At 38.7% G+C, this 21,350-nt stretch overlaps 1 protein-coding gene across 1 annotated transcript in view; it reads right to left on the bottom strand.

Annotated features, from left to right (window-relative positions):
* unc13a (unc-13 homolog A (C. elegans)) overlaps nucleotides 1–21,112 on the bottom strand; it is a 40,706-nt gene extending 19,594 nt beyond the window's left edge. Inside the window, 20 exon segments of the mRNA XM_042749998.1 lie at nucleotides 1,188–1,357; nucleotides 1,440–1,581; nucleotides 1,660–1,887; nucleotides 2,981–3,200; nucleotides 3,295–3,369; nucleotides 3,489–3,494; nucleotides 4,901–4,979; nucleotides 6,797–6,843; nucleotides 7,655–7,748; nucleotides 7,846–8,595; nucleotides 11,117–11,312; nucleotides 11,483–11,512; nucleotides 11,996–12,059; nucleotides 12,257–12,324; nucleotides 12,417–12,503; nucleotides 12,506–12,539; nucleotides 13,028–13,145; nucleotides 14,532–14,631; nucleotides 14,730–14,759; nucleotides 20,757–21,112. Coding sequence (XP_042605932.1) covers nucleotides 1,188–1,357; nucleotides 1,440–1,581; nucleotides 1,660–1,887; nucleotides 2,981–3,200; nucleotides 3,295–3,369; nucleotides 3,489–3,494; nucleotides 4,901–4,979; nucleotides 6,797–6,843; nucleotides 7,655–7,748; nucleotides 7,846–8,595; nucleotides 11,117–11,312; nucleotides 11,483–11,512; nucleotides 11,996–12,059; nucleotides 12,257–12,324; nucleotides 12,417–12,503; nucleotides 12,506–12,539; nucleotides 13,028–13,145; nucleotides 14,532–14,631; nucleotides 14,730–14,759; nucleotides 20,757–20,778 — 2,560 coding nt within the window. The 5' untranslated portion in view covers nucleotides 20,779–21,112.
* Between the last annotated feature and the right edge of the window lie 238 nt (nucleotides 21,113–21,350).

The raw sequence follows: 21,350 nt of genomic DNA, 5'->3' as shown, positions 1-21,350 counted from the left end.
GACCTCACCCTCCCCATCCCCCCAACCATTCAAATTTCCGTACGTGGGAATTATTTTAATGATATTCTAATGGCCCGCTTTGTGATGTCACAAAACCCGGAAAACAAACCCTGTAGTCCAAACAAGCCGTTCGTTGTAGTTCTTGAAAAGGGATTTTTTGAAAACGAAATATCTCCCTTTGGAGTGGACTTTGAGATTTGTAACTTTGTAGATATTTTTATGTCCAAACATACACACTGACTAAAATTCAGAAAGTGAAAAAGCATAATAGGACCCATTTAAGTGTCTTTTTCACAAGGTAGTGTTATGCAATGCCAATTTTACAAGGTTGCTAAAGTATGTTAGCTAGAAAGTGAGTGAAACCGAGCAAACAAGTCATGCCAATTAACGTTTTCAGCCAAAAACTGGAAACTTTTTGTGTTTTGTTTGTTCGTTTACATGGCAACAGCATTTTGGGGACTGAAAATGGATTTCAAAGTGCAAGTTTTTGAAAACGCCACCGTTATCGTTTCCATGTAAACACCCAAAACGGAAATCTTTGAAAATGGTGACGTCATGTGCATTTATGGTATGTGTTAGGTATGAAGACATGCGCAGTACTTGTCGATTTTAAAGGCAAGCACGAACAAACATACTCAACAATGGCGGAGTACATGGTAGTGCTGTTGCTGCTCAAGAGTTTGCTAACACTTCTTCAGCAAAGTGTGGATTTACTTCACCAATATTACAACCAACAAAGGAGACGTTTCATATACATCATATAATCATCACTTCCCTACAGGTACTGTTTACTACTGTTTACTAACAAGGTGACAGCGCCACCTACTGGCCTGGCATACGTAATACAGTGTTTTTGGCCGTTTTCGCGGCTATATGTAAATGCAAATCGTTTTGAAAATGTTGTCGTGTATACGTTAAATTTTTAAAAACGTAAGGGAAAAACTTTTCAGTTTTTGACTACATCGTTGTCGTGTAAACGTAGCCTAATATATCAAGATATGATATGCGACCGCCCACCTAATGATGTCACGCTAACTGTTCTGTAATCCTTGGCCTCGCTTCTAAAGGTCATTGGCAAATGGGGTCAAAGTTGAAATTGTTTGATCTATGAGCATTGCATTGCTGTTTGACCTGTGCGTAACATGAATATAACATTACATTTATGGAATGAACGTTTGGCTACTCACCCAGGTTGTACCAGACATCCATTTCTCCACTCAGCGTTCGAACCTCAATGATGGTCTGACCGAGGAAATCGTCAGACTCTCGTTTGAACTTCTGCTTTACTCTGGACTTAATATCGTCATCCTCGTCCCATACGCGCACTTTGATCCGATCCGAAGAGTTGTGACACTCACTGTTGAGATGTTTTTGTATCACCATAAGCACTGATCCTCAACAAGTTTGACACATATTAATTGAGATTTAAAGCCACTTACAAATTGAAGCTCTCATCCCATACAGGATTGAGGTTGCCGTAAATGGTCTTGGTTCGTTTTTTGGTCTTGCCTACTTGCACCGTAACGTAAGGATCACTGGAGCCAGTTTTGTCCTTTGCCTGCAGGCCCTGGGCACATAATACTGATCGGAGAAACAACAGGGTTGATATTAATATAACCGAAATGACATAAACTTGTACTAGTCAAAGTGGGTCAATACCGGTGATGCTGATCTTTGCTGACCACTTGGACGTTCCGTCCAGGACGCTTTGCTTGACCTGCTTCATGTGTGCCACGTGTGTTGCCTTGATGACTGCAAACACGTCCTGAATCAGCTCGAATATCTCAGGCTTGTTGCGTTCACGGATCTTCATGCGGTCTTTCAACACCATGATGATGTTCTGCGTGCGATCCTCAGCTCCATGCTTGGAGCTCTTCTCCGCCGCCCCTGTGATATACAGTTCGTGTTTTTTTTATCTCCTCTTTTGTTTCTGTTTACAGCCGAAAGTTTGGAATGTATTAGATTTTTTTTTTATTTTAATGGTAGTATTTTTTTCACACCATGGCTGCATTTATTCGATCGATTTAAAATAACAGTTTTCTACGTTAATATTTTAAAATCTAATTTATTCCTATGATGGCAAAGCTGAATTTTCATCAGCCATTACTTCAGTCTTTAGTGTCACAAGATCCTTCAGAAATAAGCTGACCGGGTACTCAAGACATCTTGAATAATATTTCTTCTGATTTCTTCATTAGATTCATTAGATTTAGAGCTTTATTTTTTAGTTATTTATTTTTTTGTGAAAACTGTGATACAAAACCAAAAATTTAATAACCGAAAAATAAATAACAAAAAAAAGGTAAAGAAATTAACACTTATTCAGCGAGAATGCAATTAAATTGATCAAAATTGACAGTGAACACATTTATAATGTTACAAAAGATTTCTATTTCAAATAAAATAATAATAATAATAATAATAATAATAATAATAATAATAATAAATCAGAAAAAATTTCAATAATTGAGCTGCTGAAATGGCTGCTGAAAATTCAGCTGTCATCACAGAAATAAAATACATTTTAAAATATATTGAAATAAAAATCGTTCTAGTAATAAGACTAACAATATTTCACAATAATTCTGTTTTTACTGTATTTATATTCAAATAAAATGCAGCCTTGGTGAGCATAAGAGTCTAAAAAGCATTATTTTTCCAAACTTTTGACGAATATTTAAATATGGTAAAAATAATAAATATAGGAAAAAAATTTAAATATAGTATTTTTCTATATATATATGATATAGAGATATATGCTACATTTTTAAATGTTTTTTAAAGACGTTTTTTCTGCTCATCAATGATGCATATATTTGATCAAAAATACAGAAAAAAAACAGTAATATTGTGAAATGTTATTAAAATTTAAAATTACGGTTAATATACTGTAAAACATAATTCATTCATGTGATGCAAAGTATTTTTTTTTATTTAATGTAATATTTGATTGTTTAGTGTGTTGATAAGATGATTTTTCTTTGTAATTGATCGGTTTTTATCATTTTTTTTTATTTATCGTGACACTTGACCCCACACTCGGTGCAGCGCATGCCCTGTCGAGCGATGCCCCACAGAAGCCCCTCGCACTCGTAGCAGTAGGTGGGGGTGGTGGCCGTCCACACCTCAAAGTTGTGTGGTGTAGTGCAAGAAATGGGGTAGATCAAAGCCTGAAGGGACTTCTTATAGACGTGACTCTTCTGCATGGTCATAATAAATCAACAGTTAAGTGGAGAACAGTTCTGAACTGCAAAATATGATTGTCCAGGCAGAAAACGAGGCTTGTTGACATACCAATTCTTCATTGTTAAGTGTGCTGGAGGCCATAGCAGAAGTGATGCCAGCTTTTCGAGAGTTCTGGACAAGAGACTACAAGAGAAAAAAAAATGTAGGTCTCAAAATAAAATTAGGATAAAATGTATGTATTTGTTGAGTTTGTAGTTTGAATTTAAGCATTTTACTAAAAAAGTGAAACTGTGAATACTTACCATTGCCTGCAGGAGGTGAGGCATTGGAAAAAAGAAATAAAACAAAAACATTTTAAAAGTTCGCCAAAGATAACATTTTTAATCCATACATCAACTCAACCAGGGTTAAGTAAAAAAAAAAAAAAAAAAAAATCCAGGTTATACTTTTTATAGATCTACTGACTTGGAGAAAAGTATTTATGTAAAGAGGCCACAAAAAGTGCTTATACAAGAAGAATGCATGTGGAAGACTGAAATAAAGAGAGAGCAGATAGAAAAAAAGAAATAGAGGGAGGAGGTACTTTGTCTCTAGTTGAATTGTTTTTGACGTGCATTTTAATTCTGCTCAAGTCAGCACTTTGGCGTCTGACTCTTAGAGTCAGTATTGGTGACGGTAAGCTGGATTAAAACCGACAAATTGTGGAGCTGTTTAGTGCAGTATGGTAATTTCTCCCTCATCTTCCAGTCCGTAGCGTCAAAGCGAGCCTGGTGCTGTTGCCTGCTCTGACAGATCTCCAGTGAAGGCTGCCAGGAGTGTTCTTGGCTGAATAAGTGCAGCCAGACCTACATGACAGCTGTCAGCTAATTAATGATTTTTTTTGGCTCTTGTTACTTTGTTTAATCAATACACAACTTACTCTCCTGTCAATCTAATGAGAAGCTTTTATAGAAAGCGTTGTTAACAAGTAAACTCAAAAATGGATTCTGCAGCTTGTTCGATGTAGTTAATAAACATGCACTAATGCAACACAACTCTTAAGCATTTTGTTTAAACTTAATTTAATTGCAGTGCAATCAATTTAGCACTACAGAAATACATTTTGTTGGCCAGATTGTATTACTAGCTACATTTAAATGTGGTTATTACATTATATCTTTCTTGTATTTGAACATGAATGGATTTATTTGTTTTTTTTATTTGAGAATGTTATATTAGTTGGATCAATTTAGATTTCATGTTGGCTTTAACATCTATATTGCCTCTATCCATGCGAGAACCAGTGATGTTTGATTTTATTTGCCATCTAACCTTCCACCTAAGTATCAGTGGAAAAATTCAACAAGCTCCCAAAGTAGATTACAGGCACAAAACAAGGTTAGCAGACAATGAAGTCAGCTCAGGAACAAATACACAGGCCAAAATGAATGGGACTGTAAAGGAGACATTGAGGCAGTCGTGAGGCTGGAGATTCATCAGTCTACAGGGTGAATGGAGCTGAGTAATGCTCTAATAACATCTAACCCTGTTGCCGTGATTCAGACAGATGTGCCATAGAGACTTCTGTGAACTACAGACCCTTGACAGACTGCTGCCCAAAATAACCACTCTGATGTGTATGGACGGTGCTTTTGAAGAGTTGGGAAGGTGATGTTGGATCCAGCAATGCTTCAGCTGAAAGTTTGACGCACTGAAGCGGGGTTGTGTGACTCACCAGGTCTCGGACGAGAGGGATGGCTTTCCTCTTGCGTAAGTCAGGCATGCTGTCTATGCTGTAAAGAGCACCTCCAGGCCTGCGGATCAAATGGGTAGATGTATTATATATAAATTTATATACAGGGACGTTTCCTCTGAGGAGGCAAGGAAGACTGTGCCTCCTCAAAATATTGGATGAGAGAATAAAATTGTAGTACAAAAATAAAACAACACCAATATTACAAAATATAACATTAAATGTATATAAATCACTCATTTTTCTAAAGCAACATTATCCAACAGTGATATCAGCAGGTAAAGTTACAGCAGGAGTTCGCATCTCTCTGGCCTCCACTGAGCCCATTGAGTTTTAACAGACCCCCTGAAGCGTGCTGTGAGTTTCAAGAATGAATGGGAGAAAGTCAAGTGAGAGGAAGCAATGCCTCCATCTCAATATGATTGGATATGACTGGTTAAAATAGTTAAAAGTTAACTATTAAAAACAATAGCTGAACATAAGTTCACAAATTAAATATATTGTTTAAATTGATACTGTCCTGAGTTATTTTTTTGGAATAAATAAAAAGCTTAAAAACACTAACTGAATTTACATTTGATTTGAGAAAAAAAAAATAATTGAGGACTTTGACTCCTCATTTGAGAATACCACAGAATAGTAGAAGTATGAAGAGTGTATTAGGGGTGGGCGATACTGCAAATTTTGGTATCCATCCGATACCAAATAACTACAGGGCCAATATCGCCGATACTGATAAAATATTACATTCACCTTAAAGCTATGTGGATATTCTTTGCCTTTCTGAAAGGAGTTTGCAAGCAGAGGAGCCCAGAATATGAAAGCAATAAGTAAAGTTTCATGTTAAGCATTTTCCTCCCATAGAAAATCGTTTAAAAAAAAAAAGAAAAAACTTAACGTGGCTTAATGCATTAAGAAAGTAATATATGAAGGCCAAACTCAGTGTACTGATGATGCAAACTATATGCAGGCAAACAACCCAGGATATGTACGCAAAGTGCATGCATGTTAAGTGTTTTCCTTTGATAGAAACCATTATAAAAAATGCTTAACGTGGCTTAATCGTTGAAGACAGTGATACTGTATAAAAAGGCCAAATAAGGTAAATTGAATGGGTCTGGCTTCCAAGCTCAATGCTTTCAGCAATTTTTAACTACACAAAACAGCTCGTTTTGCTGTTTGATGTTGCAAACCGGTGTTTCTTACCATATTTTTTTAATGTATTGTCTTAATTTTAAACACACAGGGTGGATAGAACAAACAATTTTACAGTTTATTGCACTTTGTTATTTTTTGCATTATTTCCCTACTGTGCCTAATGAAGCAGAAGTCTTGCACATTCACAGAAAAAAAAGTTTACTTCCACATTGAAAAATAAGGTGGATAAGTTGGTGGTGTTGCTACAGTAGCAAATTTCTACTGTTCCATCTCTCACTGCAGCCAAAAGTATCCGCTTGCGCTTGGAGCTGCTGAGTCACGTGATGGCATGACAACAAAGCCGCATAGCAGAGGAGGAACAGCAATGTTTGCATTCGAGATGTGAAAAGAGCGGCATATTCACACACAGACACGTCTACTCTTTGTTGAATGTATTAAGCAATGTATTAAGTGTAGAGGAGAAAAGAATAACCTAGAGTATTGATCTAATCAGGCTAGTATTGATCCGATACCAGTACCAATGTTGGCATCGATATTATCGATATTAGGATCGATCCGCCCACCCCTACAGCATATTCTTCATAGTGATTCATAAAGCTTCAGGTACTTTCCGATGTTTAAATGTTTACATAAATTATATATAATCTAAAGCATGAAGTTTGAATAGCTCAGACATTTAGCTGCTCCGGAAATTAGCTGCAGTCCTTTGGTGACACTCACCCTGCTTGCAAAAAGAGTGACGCAAGTCCTGGAGTCTCGCCTCGAGCCTGTGGACAACAGGGAGTGACAGCAGGGTCAGTGACAGAGCTCTATATCTCTCTTTTATCCATCTGCTAAACCATGTTACACTTCTCTTTAATATCCATGCAGACCTCTCAATGTAATTTCAATGACAGAAATGTGAATGATAGACCATTGTCTATTTTGATTGGAATCAGAAAGAGCCTGCAGTCAGCTGATCTCATTGACGTCAGTTGCAGGACTCTTTCATAATTAGACCTGGATTTGCTGGACATCTTTATCTTTTCCATCTTCATTATTCTTTCATAACAACTCCATGTGTATCTCAGAGGAAGCCCAACGTGCTGCAGTCATTGGTCAGGAAAATGTGTTTACTTTGGACCCACACATAGCCACACCCACCTTTCAGACTGCTTGTCCAGCTTCGGTAAAGCAGTGAAGAGCACGACAATCGCTATGGCAATGACAAAAAACTGAAAGAAAAAAAAAAACACAAAAAAGCAAAAACAAATGGGATGGAACACAAAGAGGGGCAAGGCATGAAATCTCAAAACAAAGACTTGTTTTGTAAACATATGTAACAGTAAAATGTAAAACTTAAAATCAAGTGACAAAAAAGTAACATGAAATGGACAAGACAGGCAAGAAAAATGATGACAACGAAGGGCAGAACTAACTTAAAACTAGCAACCCACTGTTGGCCAACAGAACCAACAGAATAGGGCATAAGCAAGCTGGCAAACTTTGATTGGTTACTGAATTACTATGCAGCTGGACGAAGCTGATCAAACAAATATAGTATCAACTTCAGGCTTCACAACTTCAGACCTTACGTACCTCCTGCAGCTGAAGGCGAACCCTGTTGAAGAGTCGCAACCAGTTGGCTTTGGCCCTTATTGCAGGGTCCACAGGTGGCTCCAGCTTTGGTGTGCTGTGAAAAGATGGAACATTTTTTAGATTTATCTTGCATTCAGCAAAATGTCATTAAGGGCTACACCTTATCCAAGGATTCGGCACATGAAGCTTACCTCTCTGGAGGAGACTCTTTCTTTTCTTGTTCTGCTTCAGGCGGGACCTCGGTGGCAGGGGTAGACAGAGGTTCCTCAGAAGGGGCTACCAGCTTGCCTACAGGTGTTGGGACCTTCTCAGGCTCCACTTCTGAGATTCGTGGTGGGGTCGAGGTACGAGGTACCTTGGCAAAGACATCATGTGGCTGCTGTGGGGGTGGTGACTCTCGCTTAGGCTCCTTGGTCTGGAATGGTGGTTGGGATTTTGGCGGCTGTTGCTGGTGCATGGAAGCTTGTTTCTCCAGTGGTGGACGGCTGGTGGGAGCCTCGGGAGCCAACATTGGGGCAGTGCTGGTTGGGGTAGGGGTGTAAGGTGGCTCCTGCTCTTCACTGAGAGTACCATCTAGTGGGTAAAGTTCTTCATCCTCTTCATATACCATTCCTTCCTCTTCCTCCTCATAGGGATACTCCCCTTCCTCCTGCTCATAGACCTCACCATCCTCTTCATCATATATTGCACCTTCTTCACCTCCATCTTTGTTGTACTCACCATCATCACTGTAGACGCCCTGTGGCTCATCTGGATCCCAATCAGGTGAGTCTTTACCATAGCTAACGGAGGAATGGCAGGAATGGTAGGAGTCATTCTCGTCGTAGAACTCTCCGGAACCTCGGAAGCTCTCACCATCCTCCGGGCCAAACTCCTCACTGAGTTGGGAGCTGCCGTGGCTCAGCTCACCCGAGGAGGCATAGCGACTACTGCCGGTGGGGCTGTGGGAGTAAAGAGTTGTTAGTTATATTAAGTCATGTAAGAAACAAGATGGCCTGCTGATATACGGGTTTATGGGCCATAAAAATTGAGGTAAAGAAAGCAGGAACGACCAACCACAAAGGAAAATTATCCATGTCAGCTGATAGAAGTCTCTCCCTGCTGAAAACAATAGCTTAAACCTGACAAAGATGGTTTTCTGGTCTTAACTGGTCTCTCAGAAGTCAGGCTAGTAGACCAGCTTAAACCAGCTAAGAAAAGCAAACAAATTTAGGGTTGGTTTAAGTTATTTTCTTCAGCAGGGAAATTGCTTATTTATGGATGAATGCGTGTGGGTAAGGTGGTAAGAGAAAACGAGCCAGAATCCTGAGGTTCATTTGAGGGAGTCGAAGAAAAAAACATTAAACATATGGACTCAAAAAGAGCCGTTTCACAAAATACGCTAAGATGGCAAATGGAAGAGTTGTCAGTGGACAAATTCACCCAGGTGGATTTAAGAAAGGACAAGACATTGAAAAAAAGATGGAGAGAGTAACACTGAGCTGACAGAAAAGGGGATGCAGCATTTTCCTGTGACACTTTAAACAATGGAAGGCTATTTATCTTTGCTGATGAATGAGCCAATTAGGTGTAGAGAAATTGATAGAATGGAATGAGTAAGAAAAGACACGCTGCCACACAGACAATCCACACACACACATGATCAATTATGGGATGTAAGGTTTAGTAATGCATGAAGAATCAGAAGTGAAAGAGATGGGACGTGTAATAGGCCAAAAAGTGTCTGGGCTTCAGACTGGAGAAAATACAAGAGCCACAGGACACACACACAATTTCACATACAATCACGCTTCTGTCAAGCCTTTCCGCCGTTTAGTTATATATCCTTGTCACCTTTTTTCACTTCCTTGCGCACAAACCCATAAATTATCAAGACACACACACAGCTTTATTTCCTGTCTTCCACACAACACATTTTGGCTTTCGGAAAGGTTTTGTCCATGAGATGTTGAGAGGATAAATCAGTGATTTGAACATCCCCTGGTCTCTGTCATAGCCATCGACATGGTCCTGCCTGCTGCCCACACACAGCCTAGTGTGTCTAAAGGCTATGTAATTAGTGCACACTAGGCTTTTGGAATTACAACGTTATTCTCTAACTCTGTCAGGCATGTAGCGAGTAAATAACAGACTTCAGAAAAAAAAAGACAAAAAAACAGACTCAGTGGACCCCCATTGGCAATTGCACCAATTTCAGATTACACGGTACAGAAGACACAAGAAAAAGCTTCTGAGACTTACGGGTTGGTTACCTAATAACACGTGACAGGTCATTAACAGTTACATAGTAGTCGTGATAGAGGACATAGATACATATACAAAGAGGTATAGATATATGTATATATATCAATAGACCATGTATGTAAAAGAAGGATTGGTGCGCATGCATGGCAAGCATAGCGAGGACCACAGGACCAGACAAGTCCAATTCCACGACATCATCACAGCGGGACGGAATCACAGGCTGGAGCAGGAAGAAGAGCAGGAGGAGGAGGTGGAAGAGGGTGGAGGTGTAGGAGCTACGGAGACCCACCTATCAGAGAGCGAGTGCCTACTGTCTAAGGAGTACTGGCGGCTGGTCCGCCTGCTTGAGCCAGAAGCTGAATCGAGATCGCTGCGGCCGTTGGTGGCGGAGTCTAAACTATCATAGTGTCTGGTGAGAGGGAAGGGGGAGGCAGGAAGAGGAGGAGCATGAGTAATGTCTTTTTCCTTATTTGTTTTTTCATCTCACCTCATCAGGTCACATTGGATGGAAAATGACCCAACTTAAGGAAATGGTTAACCAGCTGCTAAGAGACTTGTATCAAAAGCATCACTTTGGGCTCAGGATCTATCCATTTGTAAGACTTTATAAAGGAAAGGAACCCTGTCCCAGATGGCGCCCTTGATGTTGATTTGCAGTCTTGTGGCCTTTGCTTGCACGCATCTGTAAAGTCCATGAGACTGTAGGGTGGCCCATTTGACATTTTATGTTTCCAAAGTCTGCTCACAAGCTGCTCTGAGGCAGCTATGCCTACTTTTGGTAAAAATATCTTAAGGGAATATTATCCAACATTTTATGTGGTAAAATGACTTGGAGAAGGAAATTCAGGTGCCATTTGGGATAAGGCAAGTGTCTCCGAGCATAAAGTCTCCAGCATGCAATGCAAGAATGCCGGATGAATATCCCTTTTGTAAGACAAAATGTACAGGAAATAAAAGCTTGTTTTGAAGTGAAGTTGGGCCAAAATGACCAATTGAGGGAAAATGTTGCATTCATATAACAGAGTGGCACTAGTGTGGCTCCAAACCCATGAAGTGTGTACAATGAATGCTCATCCAAGGCTTGTATACTTTCACCAATGAATAGGAATAAGAACAGAGGAAAGCCGCACAGACACAGTGAACACTTTTACTAACTGATAGATGCTAAAGTTACTAGCATTAGCAAATACATTACAACAAGGAATTGGGACAATTTACCTAATGGCTCTCTGGTTATCATAGTCATAGTCATTCATGTCGTTGTAGCGGGAGCCATGGTGCATGTGACGGATGGGGTATTGGTGCAAGGATGCATTGGGCTGAGAAGTGGTGTAGAATGGAGGCGGGATGCTGTTGCTGGTTTCGCTGCGGTAATCACTGTCTCGGTCGTCCACAGCACTGTCTGGATCATCATCTGAAAAGCAAGTGCAGATTTTACATGCAAAATGTGTTTATAAACCGTAATATCTGATTCTTTTTTAAGTAGAAATGTTCCAGGACCAAAACCATACCCATCATACTTCGGTAAGTATCAATGAAAGTATTATGCAGTTTTTTAAAACTCATCAAACAAAGATTACTTACTTTGCTGGTCCCCCCATAGACTCCAGTTACCTATGTGAACAATGAGTCAACACAAAAATTAAAAGCAGTCCAAAAAGTCAGTGATGAAAATACATATTTTTGGACAAATACCTCTGTGTGACCATGAACAAGCATCTTATTATAAATCTAGGTTTAGAAGCTACCAGGTGTGACATGGACGAAAATTTGGATGTCTTGGAGTGACCTTGCCCATGCACACTAAGTGCTAATGGTTTATAGCTCTGATGTGAAGTAATAAAAAGTAGCCTGTTGGCAAGCCAAAGCTTCCCGCTCCTCCTTAACCCACCCATGCTTGAGATATTGCTGAATACTATCCAGGAAATCTCTATGGACCATGATGCTAAGCCATCCATCTAGTGCTCAGAGATAAAGCATTCTCATATTGTAGCTGTTGATGGGGTGACTGGTCCTCTAATGAGGTTCTGCACACATCAACCTACCAAGGGGCCATGTAATTTATAGTGTGAGTGTGAGTAGCGCTTGAAAGCTCACAGCACTGAGTTGATGGCATTGAAAGTGGTCTCTCATGCTCCTCCTGGTATGTGTACTGCAAATTGTATGTGTAATGATTAATGAGTATGGCAAGGATTTTTGTTTGGGTAGGTGTTTTTATTTTGAAGTGTTATTTGTTGCTCTGGCAAAGTAAAAAAATAAAGTTCTGTGGTTGAGTAGGATGAGTGAATATTATGCTGTTAGGGTCTGGGGAGTACTGTAAAGACAACAAGAATGTATGTTAGTGTGGAGTTTTTGCATTTGGTCCCTCATGGCATTTAGCTGCTCCAGTTTCTTGGCCCAGTATCGAGCTTCCTCCTCTGGTATATCTGGAAGTATGAAAACTATGAGTTAGCATTAAAACTTATTACAAAGTGGACCTAATACAGTATTGGAGAAAGCAATAAAACAGCAAGAACACCTAATGGGAGCTCGAAACGTGTATCCAAAAGAACTCGATGGAACGTGGGATCCTTGGTGCCGCAGATCTCATTCTCAGCCATAATGACTGAGAGTCTAAAGTCAGCCATTGTCCTGGACCTTCCTACAACACCAGAGTAAAAAAAGCACTGCCATCAGAGTCATGTTTTTGTCTGTATATTTGGTTTGGCTTAACTACCAAGGTATACAACTCTACCTGTTCAGGGTAATTTAGCTTAGGCTTATAGATCTTTGCTGGTAACCAAAGGATTGCAAGTTTGAACCCTATAAAAGGCGAATGTTAAAAAGCACCGCCCAATTCATTTAACAAGCCACTTAATCTCAGATTGCTCCATGGGGGCTGTGCTTATAACATTTTATGACAAACACTGCAGAAACCAATTCCACTGGTGCTGGTTCATAAAATATATTTAAACTGGTAAGAAATATTAAGAAATATTATCATATAGGGTCTTACAGGGAATAGTTTCTGCAACATGTTTGCAATGAGAGCCAATGCCAGGCATCAGCTACAGATCTACACATATAGCTCTTCAGTGGGTGAGGAAAGCTGCAAGCTGTTGGGGGCCAGGCCGGCCATCTGGGCTGTACCTCGTTCGACTGTCGAATGTTGCTCAAAGGGATCCACAATGTGCCAACCATGGTGTCCCAGATCAGTCCTTTGTTCCATACCTCCACTGTCAGGCCCAGATCCAGCCTGTTAATCTCACTGAAAGATGAATTGAAGGGTAGTATTGAGAAACAGAGAGATGGAGAGAGAGATTCATGTGTTGTATAATGAAATGGAGACTACACTCTGTTATGTTTCATATATCTTCAGTTAATAAACTCACATTAAATATAAAGAGACCTAAGACCACACAAAAAACACATTTCTGAAATACTGTGGAGAAACTGCCTGACTAGTTTAGAAATCGTGTTCCGGGGCACCTACAGTAGATTGGATAAAAGGGTCAGGGGATTCAGCCCTCCGGACATCCCTCTGTGCCTGCCACTGCCTCCAGTGACACTCCAAGTGAAGCTCCACAGGACTACAGTCTCTAAAGCCGCATCAAATCCTAATAATTGCCTCAACTTTGATATCAAAACCAATCTTTCTTACAGACCACGGAGGCTAATCTTGGGGACAGTGGTGGTGCTGCATTACACATCACACAGCAAGATACAGAGATGCTGAAGCACATCTGTCTTATAGATGACTCAAGATGAGGTTGGAAAAGAATTCTGCAGTGTCGACTAGATGCTTCTATAATATTCTTGGTTGTCCATTTACACTGCTCCCAGTGTCTCAAAAGCTTCTAAATGTATGTATTAGACATTTATATTCTGAACAAAATCTGAGTTGTGCTTGCCGGTGCAAAATCAATTTCTTGTTTGTGAGTAAATGCAAGTGTGTTGCTGAGTTATTCTAACTGGTTGCTTGGTGGTTACTAGGGTGTTCTGGGTGGCTTCCAAAGTGATTGCTATGACAAGCCATGCAGATTCTTATGTGTTCTGGGTGCTTGCAGAAGCTCATCCAAGGCTTTTTGAAGTGTCTAAATTTGAGGTATCATTTATTTAGAACTAGTCCATAACCCCAAGTACGCGTATTAATAATGGCTTTTATTGTACTTAACGAACTCCACTATTTAAATGTTTTATGTCTGCTCCTTTACTGTATCTAGTCTTTTAGGACAACCACAACACATATTAAGTTACATAACATCTTAAGTTTAGAAGACAAGATTTATTGCAATCAGTGCTAAGCAACATTTGGGCCATTGGGGGTGGAACCATTAGGTGTACTACCTGACTGCCACTACCAAGGGAATAAAAACTGTTACATGAGAAAACAGAAATAGCTCCTTCATCAAGGCTCTTGTCATCTCAGTTGTAAGCCTCGAAATATACTCTATGCAAGTTAGTGAATGCCAATGTTTCTAGCTACACAAGCTCTCAAGTTCTCAGGACATAGTATTCTCAGCATTGCCACTAGGGCACATACATTAAGTATGTGCAATGGGACCCTGTGCTTGGAATGCACTGGCCAAATATTTGCATCAGCATGTTTCTAGCCATTCTTCATTCTGCTAAGAGAAAGAGAAGAGGAACTCACAACATGAAGTCCTGTTCCCAACATGGCTGACTGCCTCGCACGGCTATGGTGGTGCTTTTCACATTCTGAACCTTCAGTGACACGTACGTGTTGAATTTCTCTGCACAGAAATACCAGTTCATTTAATAGGATGTTGCAGGGAAAAAAAATACAAAAGGATATTGTGGAAAGCTAGTTACAGTGAGACTTCAGGCTTACCTTGAGGTCCATCGAGCTTGGCTTTCTTCACTGTAATAGAGAGAGCCGTGTATGTAAATAAGTGATAATCATAGGTATTAAAAATAATCACAATTTACATATCAGGCAGCACATTTCAGATTCAATGTCAGCATATTTGCATTTGTGCAACAAGGATTCCTCAAGGCTAGACTCCAGTTTTGTAGGGATTTTCAATTAGTGGGAAGGCAATTCACTTTTTTTTTTTTGGACCTCATGGTACTGCAATGTCTGAACAAGCCAAAAAAAAAAAAAAAAAAAGTACTATGGTGCTACCACGGTTTTGGACACTGTCTCATGGTACTGGATTTTTTTTTTATATGTACCATTTTGCATGGTGGTACCATGGTAAATAAATATGATAATCATTCATTACCACAGTATAAGGTGAATGTAAGTTTACCTGATATCAAAATATCCTGTAATCATCTGATTCTATCACTGTACCATGGTAGCACCACAGTACCTTTTTAAAGGTGTTATTAAAGAGAACTACTTTATGAAAGCCTTTAAAACCATTATGTCATCCAACAAAAGAAACACAGAGCTTGGCAACAGTACAAACTCTCCAGGAAACGAGTTTCTCTTTGCAGATTATGAGCAATTTGAGTGGTTATGAAACTGCAGAGAGGTCTAGAGAGGCAGTCACTGTCAGTTATGCTTAGGGGAAATCTGAAAAAAAAAAAAAAAAAATTCTCCAACTGAGCTCCTTTTAAAGCCGAGTGACGTCAACGACCTCATTCATAATTCATATTCCCCTATTCAGAGTGGGTAGAAGCATCCTCGAGTTAAGGGGACCTTAAAATAATTCTGAGCCTTCCACTTTAATCCTTCACAAGTCAGCGTTCCTCTTTAAATTCAGTGCAGAATTTCTCACTTCCTTTAAACGCTTACTGGTTGACACTTTCAACACCTGAGAGTAGCTCTAAGTTATACCAAATGTAAAGTATATGAGTCAGAGGTAATTTTTTTTTTCTTTTTAAAAAAATGATAATATCACAAAAAAAATAAAAAAAATAAAAATACAAACAAACAAATTGAAACAATCGTATTGCATTTGCCTGTTTGCCAGCACACTGCAAATCTTCACTTAAATGCTTGGAGTAAATTGAACATCAGTTTCATGCTGAGAAGGGGGAATGTTGGTTTGGCACTATAGTCTACCTGGGTGGTCTGTTGTATTTGTTTGGTTGTAGTTAATCAGCATGATTTGTTTGGTTGGATGTGATTGTTTTTGATAGTATTTATTAAGGAATTCTTGTTGTTTAAGCTACAGTAATTAGGAAGCCTAACGAGGACACTATCATCCAAAACACGGAAATTTGTGGTGTTTCAAGAGTGCTAGTAGCTCCAGATGAGAGTTTGTGTGTGGTATGGTATGGAGTGGAGTTTGCCAACAGTAGTGGGTGTTTTCTTTCGCTCCAGGATGACTCTGAGTGGGATTTTGTGGGTTTGAATAAATCATAGCCTTTCTGATATTAAGTAAAATCTAGTTCATCTGCAACTGAATTATGCAGGATTTTCAGGAGTTCTTTAATTCTTCAATGTTCTTTTATGGTCATTATATTTACAACTTTGACAACAAGCTCTTTATCAGGATCAACTAAACGCTGGATTTTCAAAAGTATGTGAAGTTCACGGCATAGACTCTTGACGACTAAGGAAGACATTCTTGAATTCTTCATTTATTAGATGCATGCCGGTCTGTTTTTGTAGGGACACCGACTTTACATTATCATGTCCCTAAACATAACATTGAACAAAATGATCTGTGATTGGTTGTCAGTCAGATGGCCTGTTGAGTGATCTTTGGCCAATGAAAACTGCTACGGAGTCCAGACGGTGAACGGGTTTTCACCAAGTACAACATGTTCCATTTTCAGGAAATATCTGTTTTAGGCTTACAGTCAGGGTTAGGTGCTTCTACACCCTTGTTATTCAGCTATCATTTCACACTGATTTTAGAAATCAGTTATGGGAAGGGTTAGGTTTAGGGGTAGGGATTGGGTGAAATCTATATTTTTGGTCAGTTATGTTGATCCAGGATAAACAAAAGATGTTGATCCAGGAACAATCATGGCGACCGAGTCTAGACCTATAGGCCCTATCTTAAATAAGTACAAAGAAATTTTTTTCAGGTCATAACTAGAGAGAAATTGAGCAGAAACTGATGAAATTTTCTAGTGTGCATGTATTTAAGCCTGTGTTCACATCAAAACTAAAGTATACTTTGGGCTTAACGGTATGTTACCACTGCATAGAACGAAGCAGAGCGGGCATTTTTGATGAATTCCTACAGAAGCCGGGCTTCACGCTCGTGCAATGCATTGTGGGATTGGCATGAATTGGACAAAGCTTTTAAATTGGCTGTAAGCCTTCAAATACCCAACTCTATGCAAATGCTACAAAGAAAATGTAGAATGCCAGTCAATCACCATGAGATGTACAGTAGGTATTGACGTCTGTGTTCGAGTTTCTGCTGGATTTAGTGAGTAAATCATATTATTTACATATTACATTTCACTCTGATTTCTAAAGAAGTTCGGGTGCTTGAGGAAATGGCTGGATTAATGATAGTGTGTTAAATTGATTGTGTATCTTTACTGTGGGCATTGAGAAACAAAATTTTGCGTCTTTCCAACGGTGATGGCTTGTAGCCTATATATGATGATTCACTTATTCATCATAACCGTCACTCGCTTGACACACTAGCGTTTCGAGCAATGTTCTGCTGCAGCAATGGACGAGCAAGGCCGATACGAAAAAGTTTGATCGTTATGACAGTCTCAAAATGATCAACGCTGCACCTCCACTCGAAGATCCTGCTCACGAGTCGCCGACTCGCCGTTGTCTCCACCCACCTCCGCCAGGGTATCCTCTCTCGTGCTCCCACGTACCACTTCCTGCCATGTGGCTGGCATGCACATGTGCTGCCTCTTTATCTCTTCCCCTCTTCCTCTCGCGCTCCATTAATCGCTCTGTGTAGCCAAGCGAGGGCAGAGCGCGCTATATCCTGACACTAAAAATAACCACTTCAGGGTGAATGTTGAGGTAACATTTTTTGCACAAAAGGGATTTTTGATTTTTTAAGTTTTTAAGTTAACAATATTGCTATAATGCTATAAAGTTTTATGATTTTATTTTTTAATGTATAATATATAATAATTAAAAGTAAGTCCTTGAGGAACTAAAGTTTCTGGCCTATTTAGACCACTAGATTCAATGTTATGTATGTATCAAAGAAATATTGTATTTATTTAGTTTTTATACCTCTGTGTAAATCTACAACATCTTCAATAGGCTATCAGAGCTAAATTATACATGGTAACTGTTGTTAAGTGTTAACTACGATTCAGTCATATATCTGGGAGGTTAAACAGGCAGTTCTAATCCATTATTAATATGAAAATGAGTTGAGGCCCCGGTTCCTTAAAGGCAGAGTTCATCCAGAAATTAAAAGGCATAATTTGAAACCTGTATAAATCCACTGTGGAAAACACACACAAAAAAAGATGTTTAGTAGAATGTCCAGGCTGCTCTTTACCATAAAATGAAAGTGAATGGTGAATGGTTAAATATTTTTGGCAATTATTCCTTTAATAATTAATCATGCCATACTAGGTTTGAACTAATAGCATAGAATGCTTTCCTCTTACACAAACCAGACATTTTAAACAGAGATTAGAAAAGATGCATTAAAATTCACAGAAAAGTGGTGAAAAGATGGTTATGTAACAGGAATCCAAGACTTTCGACATCATCAAAACACATCCAGCAGGAATTAGGCAAGCCGTACTGTACATCTGCTCAGGTTACTGCCAAGAATGATGCCAGTCTATGTGACACAAACCCACACACGCACTGTCACATTCGGACGCTGGTTGTGAATCCGCTGCCTGTTTAATTGCAGAGTGGTGGCAGACGTGCCATGGATCAGAACGTCTGTGTGGGATGTGTTCAAAGAAACACGGCTTACAGTATCGTTTAGAATTCTGAGGCTCCTACAACAGTTCTTCTACAACAGACCAATCTGATTTGCATGTCATCTTGTGTTAAATGGCAATCAAGAAACTGAGCAAGGCAAGTGAACATGGGTAAGTGATCCAGTGCAAACTGCAGATCAAAAAGGCTAACATTAAGTGCATATGAAAGACATTTAGCCAAAGATTTGCACCATGTATTTCCAGGGAGCCACTATTCATACCCTCAGTCCCTGATATAAAAAAAAAATCTAAAATCTAGGTTGCATTATGTTAACTTAATAGTTAACATGAACTAACAATGAAGTATAATTTTACAGCATTTATTGCATTTATTATCTTGGTTAATGTTGATTTCTACATAATATATGAAAGAATATGAAACATAACATACATTACAAATGCTAACATTAAAATAATTGCAACCAAAGCTAAAATTAATAAATTAAGGTGTCATTGTGCTTAATTGTAAATACTAAAATACTGCAATTGTTACTTTAGACAAAAGAAAAACTGGGGGGAAAAAAAAGAAAAAAAAAAAACCTAAGTGTCTCGTTGTGCCTCATTTTATTTTTAAAATACCACACAATTTTTGTTAATTTTTTAACATTAAAATAACCGCAACCACAGGCAAACTTAAACAATGTTCAGCTAAATGTGTCATTACGCCTAATTTTTAATATTAAAGTATTAAAATGTTTTACATTTTTAACACTAAAACAACCAAAGCTTAATTTAAGAAATTAAAGTTCAGCTATACATATCTCATTGTGCCTCATTTTTAATATTAAAATATCACAAATTTGTGTTACATTTTTAACATTAAATAAATGCAACCACAGGTAGTTAAGAAACGAACATTCAGCTGAACGTCAATGTGCTTAATTTGTAACATTAAAAATTTCTGTAAGATAAGAAACGAAAGTTCAGCTAAATGTCTCATTGTCTCAACTTTTAATATTAAAACTGAAAATTAAATAATGAATATAAATATTTAGAAATTAAAATGTATCTGTACATCAATAATGGTTTTTAATGGCTTTGTTATGGAAGCATGTAATATGCGAAAATATCATTACAATATAGTAATATTAAAATGCATCACTTAATTTCATACAGTATGCTACAGATATCCGTCCCTCTATCCACAAAAGGGTCCTGAAAAATGCTGAAGACCCCTGATTTATACATCTCTCCATCTATAAATTTACACCACATGATGATTCAAAAAAAATGTTGGATTTTATTTTATACAAAAATATATATGCTACTAGGTCATTTAATAAATGTGGATAGCCATAACAGCAAAGTATTTTAGACATGTTTGGTTGTGTTTGTTTAATGAGGTTATTGTGGTTGGTTGTTATTTTAAAATATATTTTGTAAATATTTTTATAAGTTGGTTTATTATACATCAAAGCAGATCCCATCTGAGCAGGGGAGCAAACTAAGGCTCCATTTGGAATATCAAGGGAACACACCCCTGATTCCTGGCTGCATTTAAAACACGGGGTGGATTTACATTTTGATTTTCAATGGAAATCACTAGTGGTTATTTATTGTGTTTATATATGGGGTGGATTCACATTTTATTAAATAACTAGACCCATACAGCAATAAAAGAGTAAGTTATTAAGCTAAAAAAAAAAAAAATATATATATATATATAATAATAATAATAATAAAAGAGCCATTGCACAGAGGGGACACTCCTACCTTACATTTCATACTGTAACCTTACAGTTCAGCTTCATTTGCATGAATACAAACCAATAATACCATTAAACTCCATAGGGGACGAATATGTAACCGATTATTGATCACTGATTAGATTGAAAAGCATGCACGCGATTGTAAACTATGCAGTTTAATCAAATGTTTTATTAGATGGATTGGCTTGTAAGCGTTTGTTTTTTATAAATAACTCTTAATAAAACTAAATATAAACAATTCATGTAGGCTATATTATACATAACCAAAAGCTGGTTTAAGTAAAGCATCCATGCATGAAATAACGTAGACTACTTACCTCCAACACACAGCAGTGACATCTCTCTATGTATTATTATTCTCGTCCCTTTGCGTTATTTTAGATAATGACACTGCTATTAAAACGAAGTATGGATTTTTTTTACGTTGAGAAACCTCCCCTTCCCTTTATCATACTCTACCGCAAAATATACAAAAACAACAGCAGCTGCTATTCCGAACCGTCCAGATTACTCGACCCGAGGGTGTTTCTAGCCACCCTCTCGACGTAAACCGCTGTTAGTCGGGCTATGTGTGATTATTAGCGCTGTTTTTTTTCAGCCGCTCGTAACGCGACGCACAGCCATCTTGTTCAGCACCGCCGCCGCGAGGAGAGCTACTCCCGTGACGTCACGGCCCAAGCGGCGCACGCGAGCGATGCTGTGACAGCGGCAGAGCACGCGGACGCCTCTCCGCGGCGCACGCGAGCGATGCTGTGACCTATTTAACCAGCAGAGCCTAAACAAAGCGTGCAGCAATGGTTAAGAACTGTGAATTCATAACGGTTAGAACTATAGTTTTAATTGGAAATGAGGTAGAAATTAAGATCTGGGGTCAGAAAGACTCCAATGTCTCTTTTTAATCTGTCGAAAAA

The sequence above is a fragment of the Cyprinus carpio genome, chromosome B22 (genome assembly GCF_018340385.1).
Source record: "Cyprinus carpio isolate SPL01 chromosome B22, ASM1834038v1, whole genome shotgun sequence".
NCBI classification, from domain to species: Eukaryota; Metazoa; Chordata; class Actinopteri; order Cypriniformes; family Cyprinidae; genus Cyprinus; species Cyprinus carpio.
This window is presented reverse-complemented; position numbering and strand designations above follow the sequence as displayed.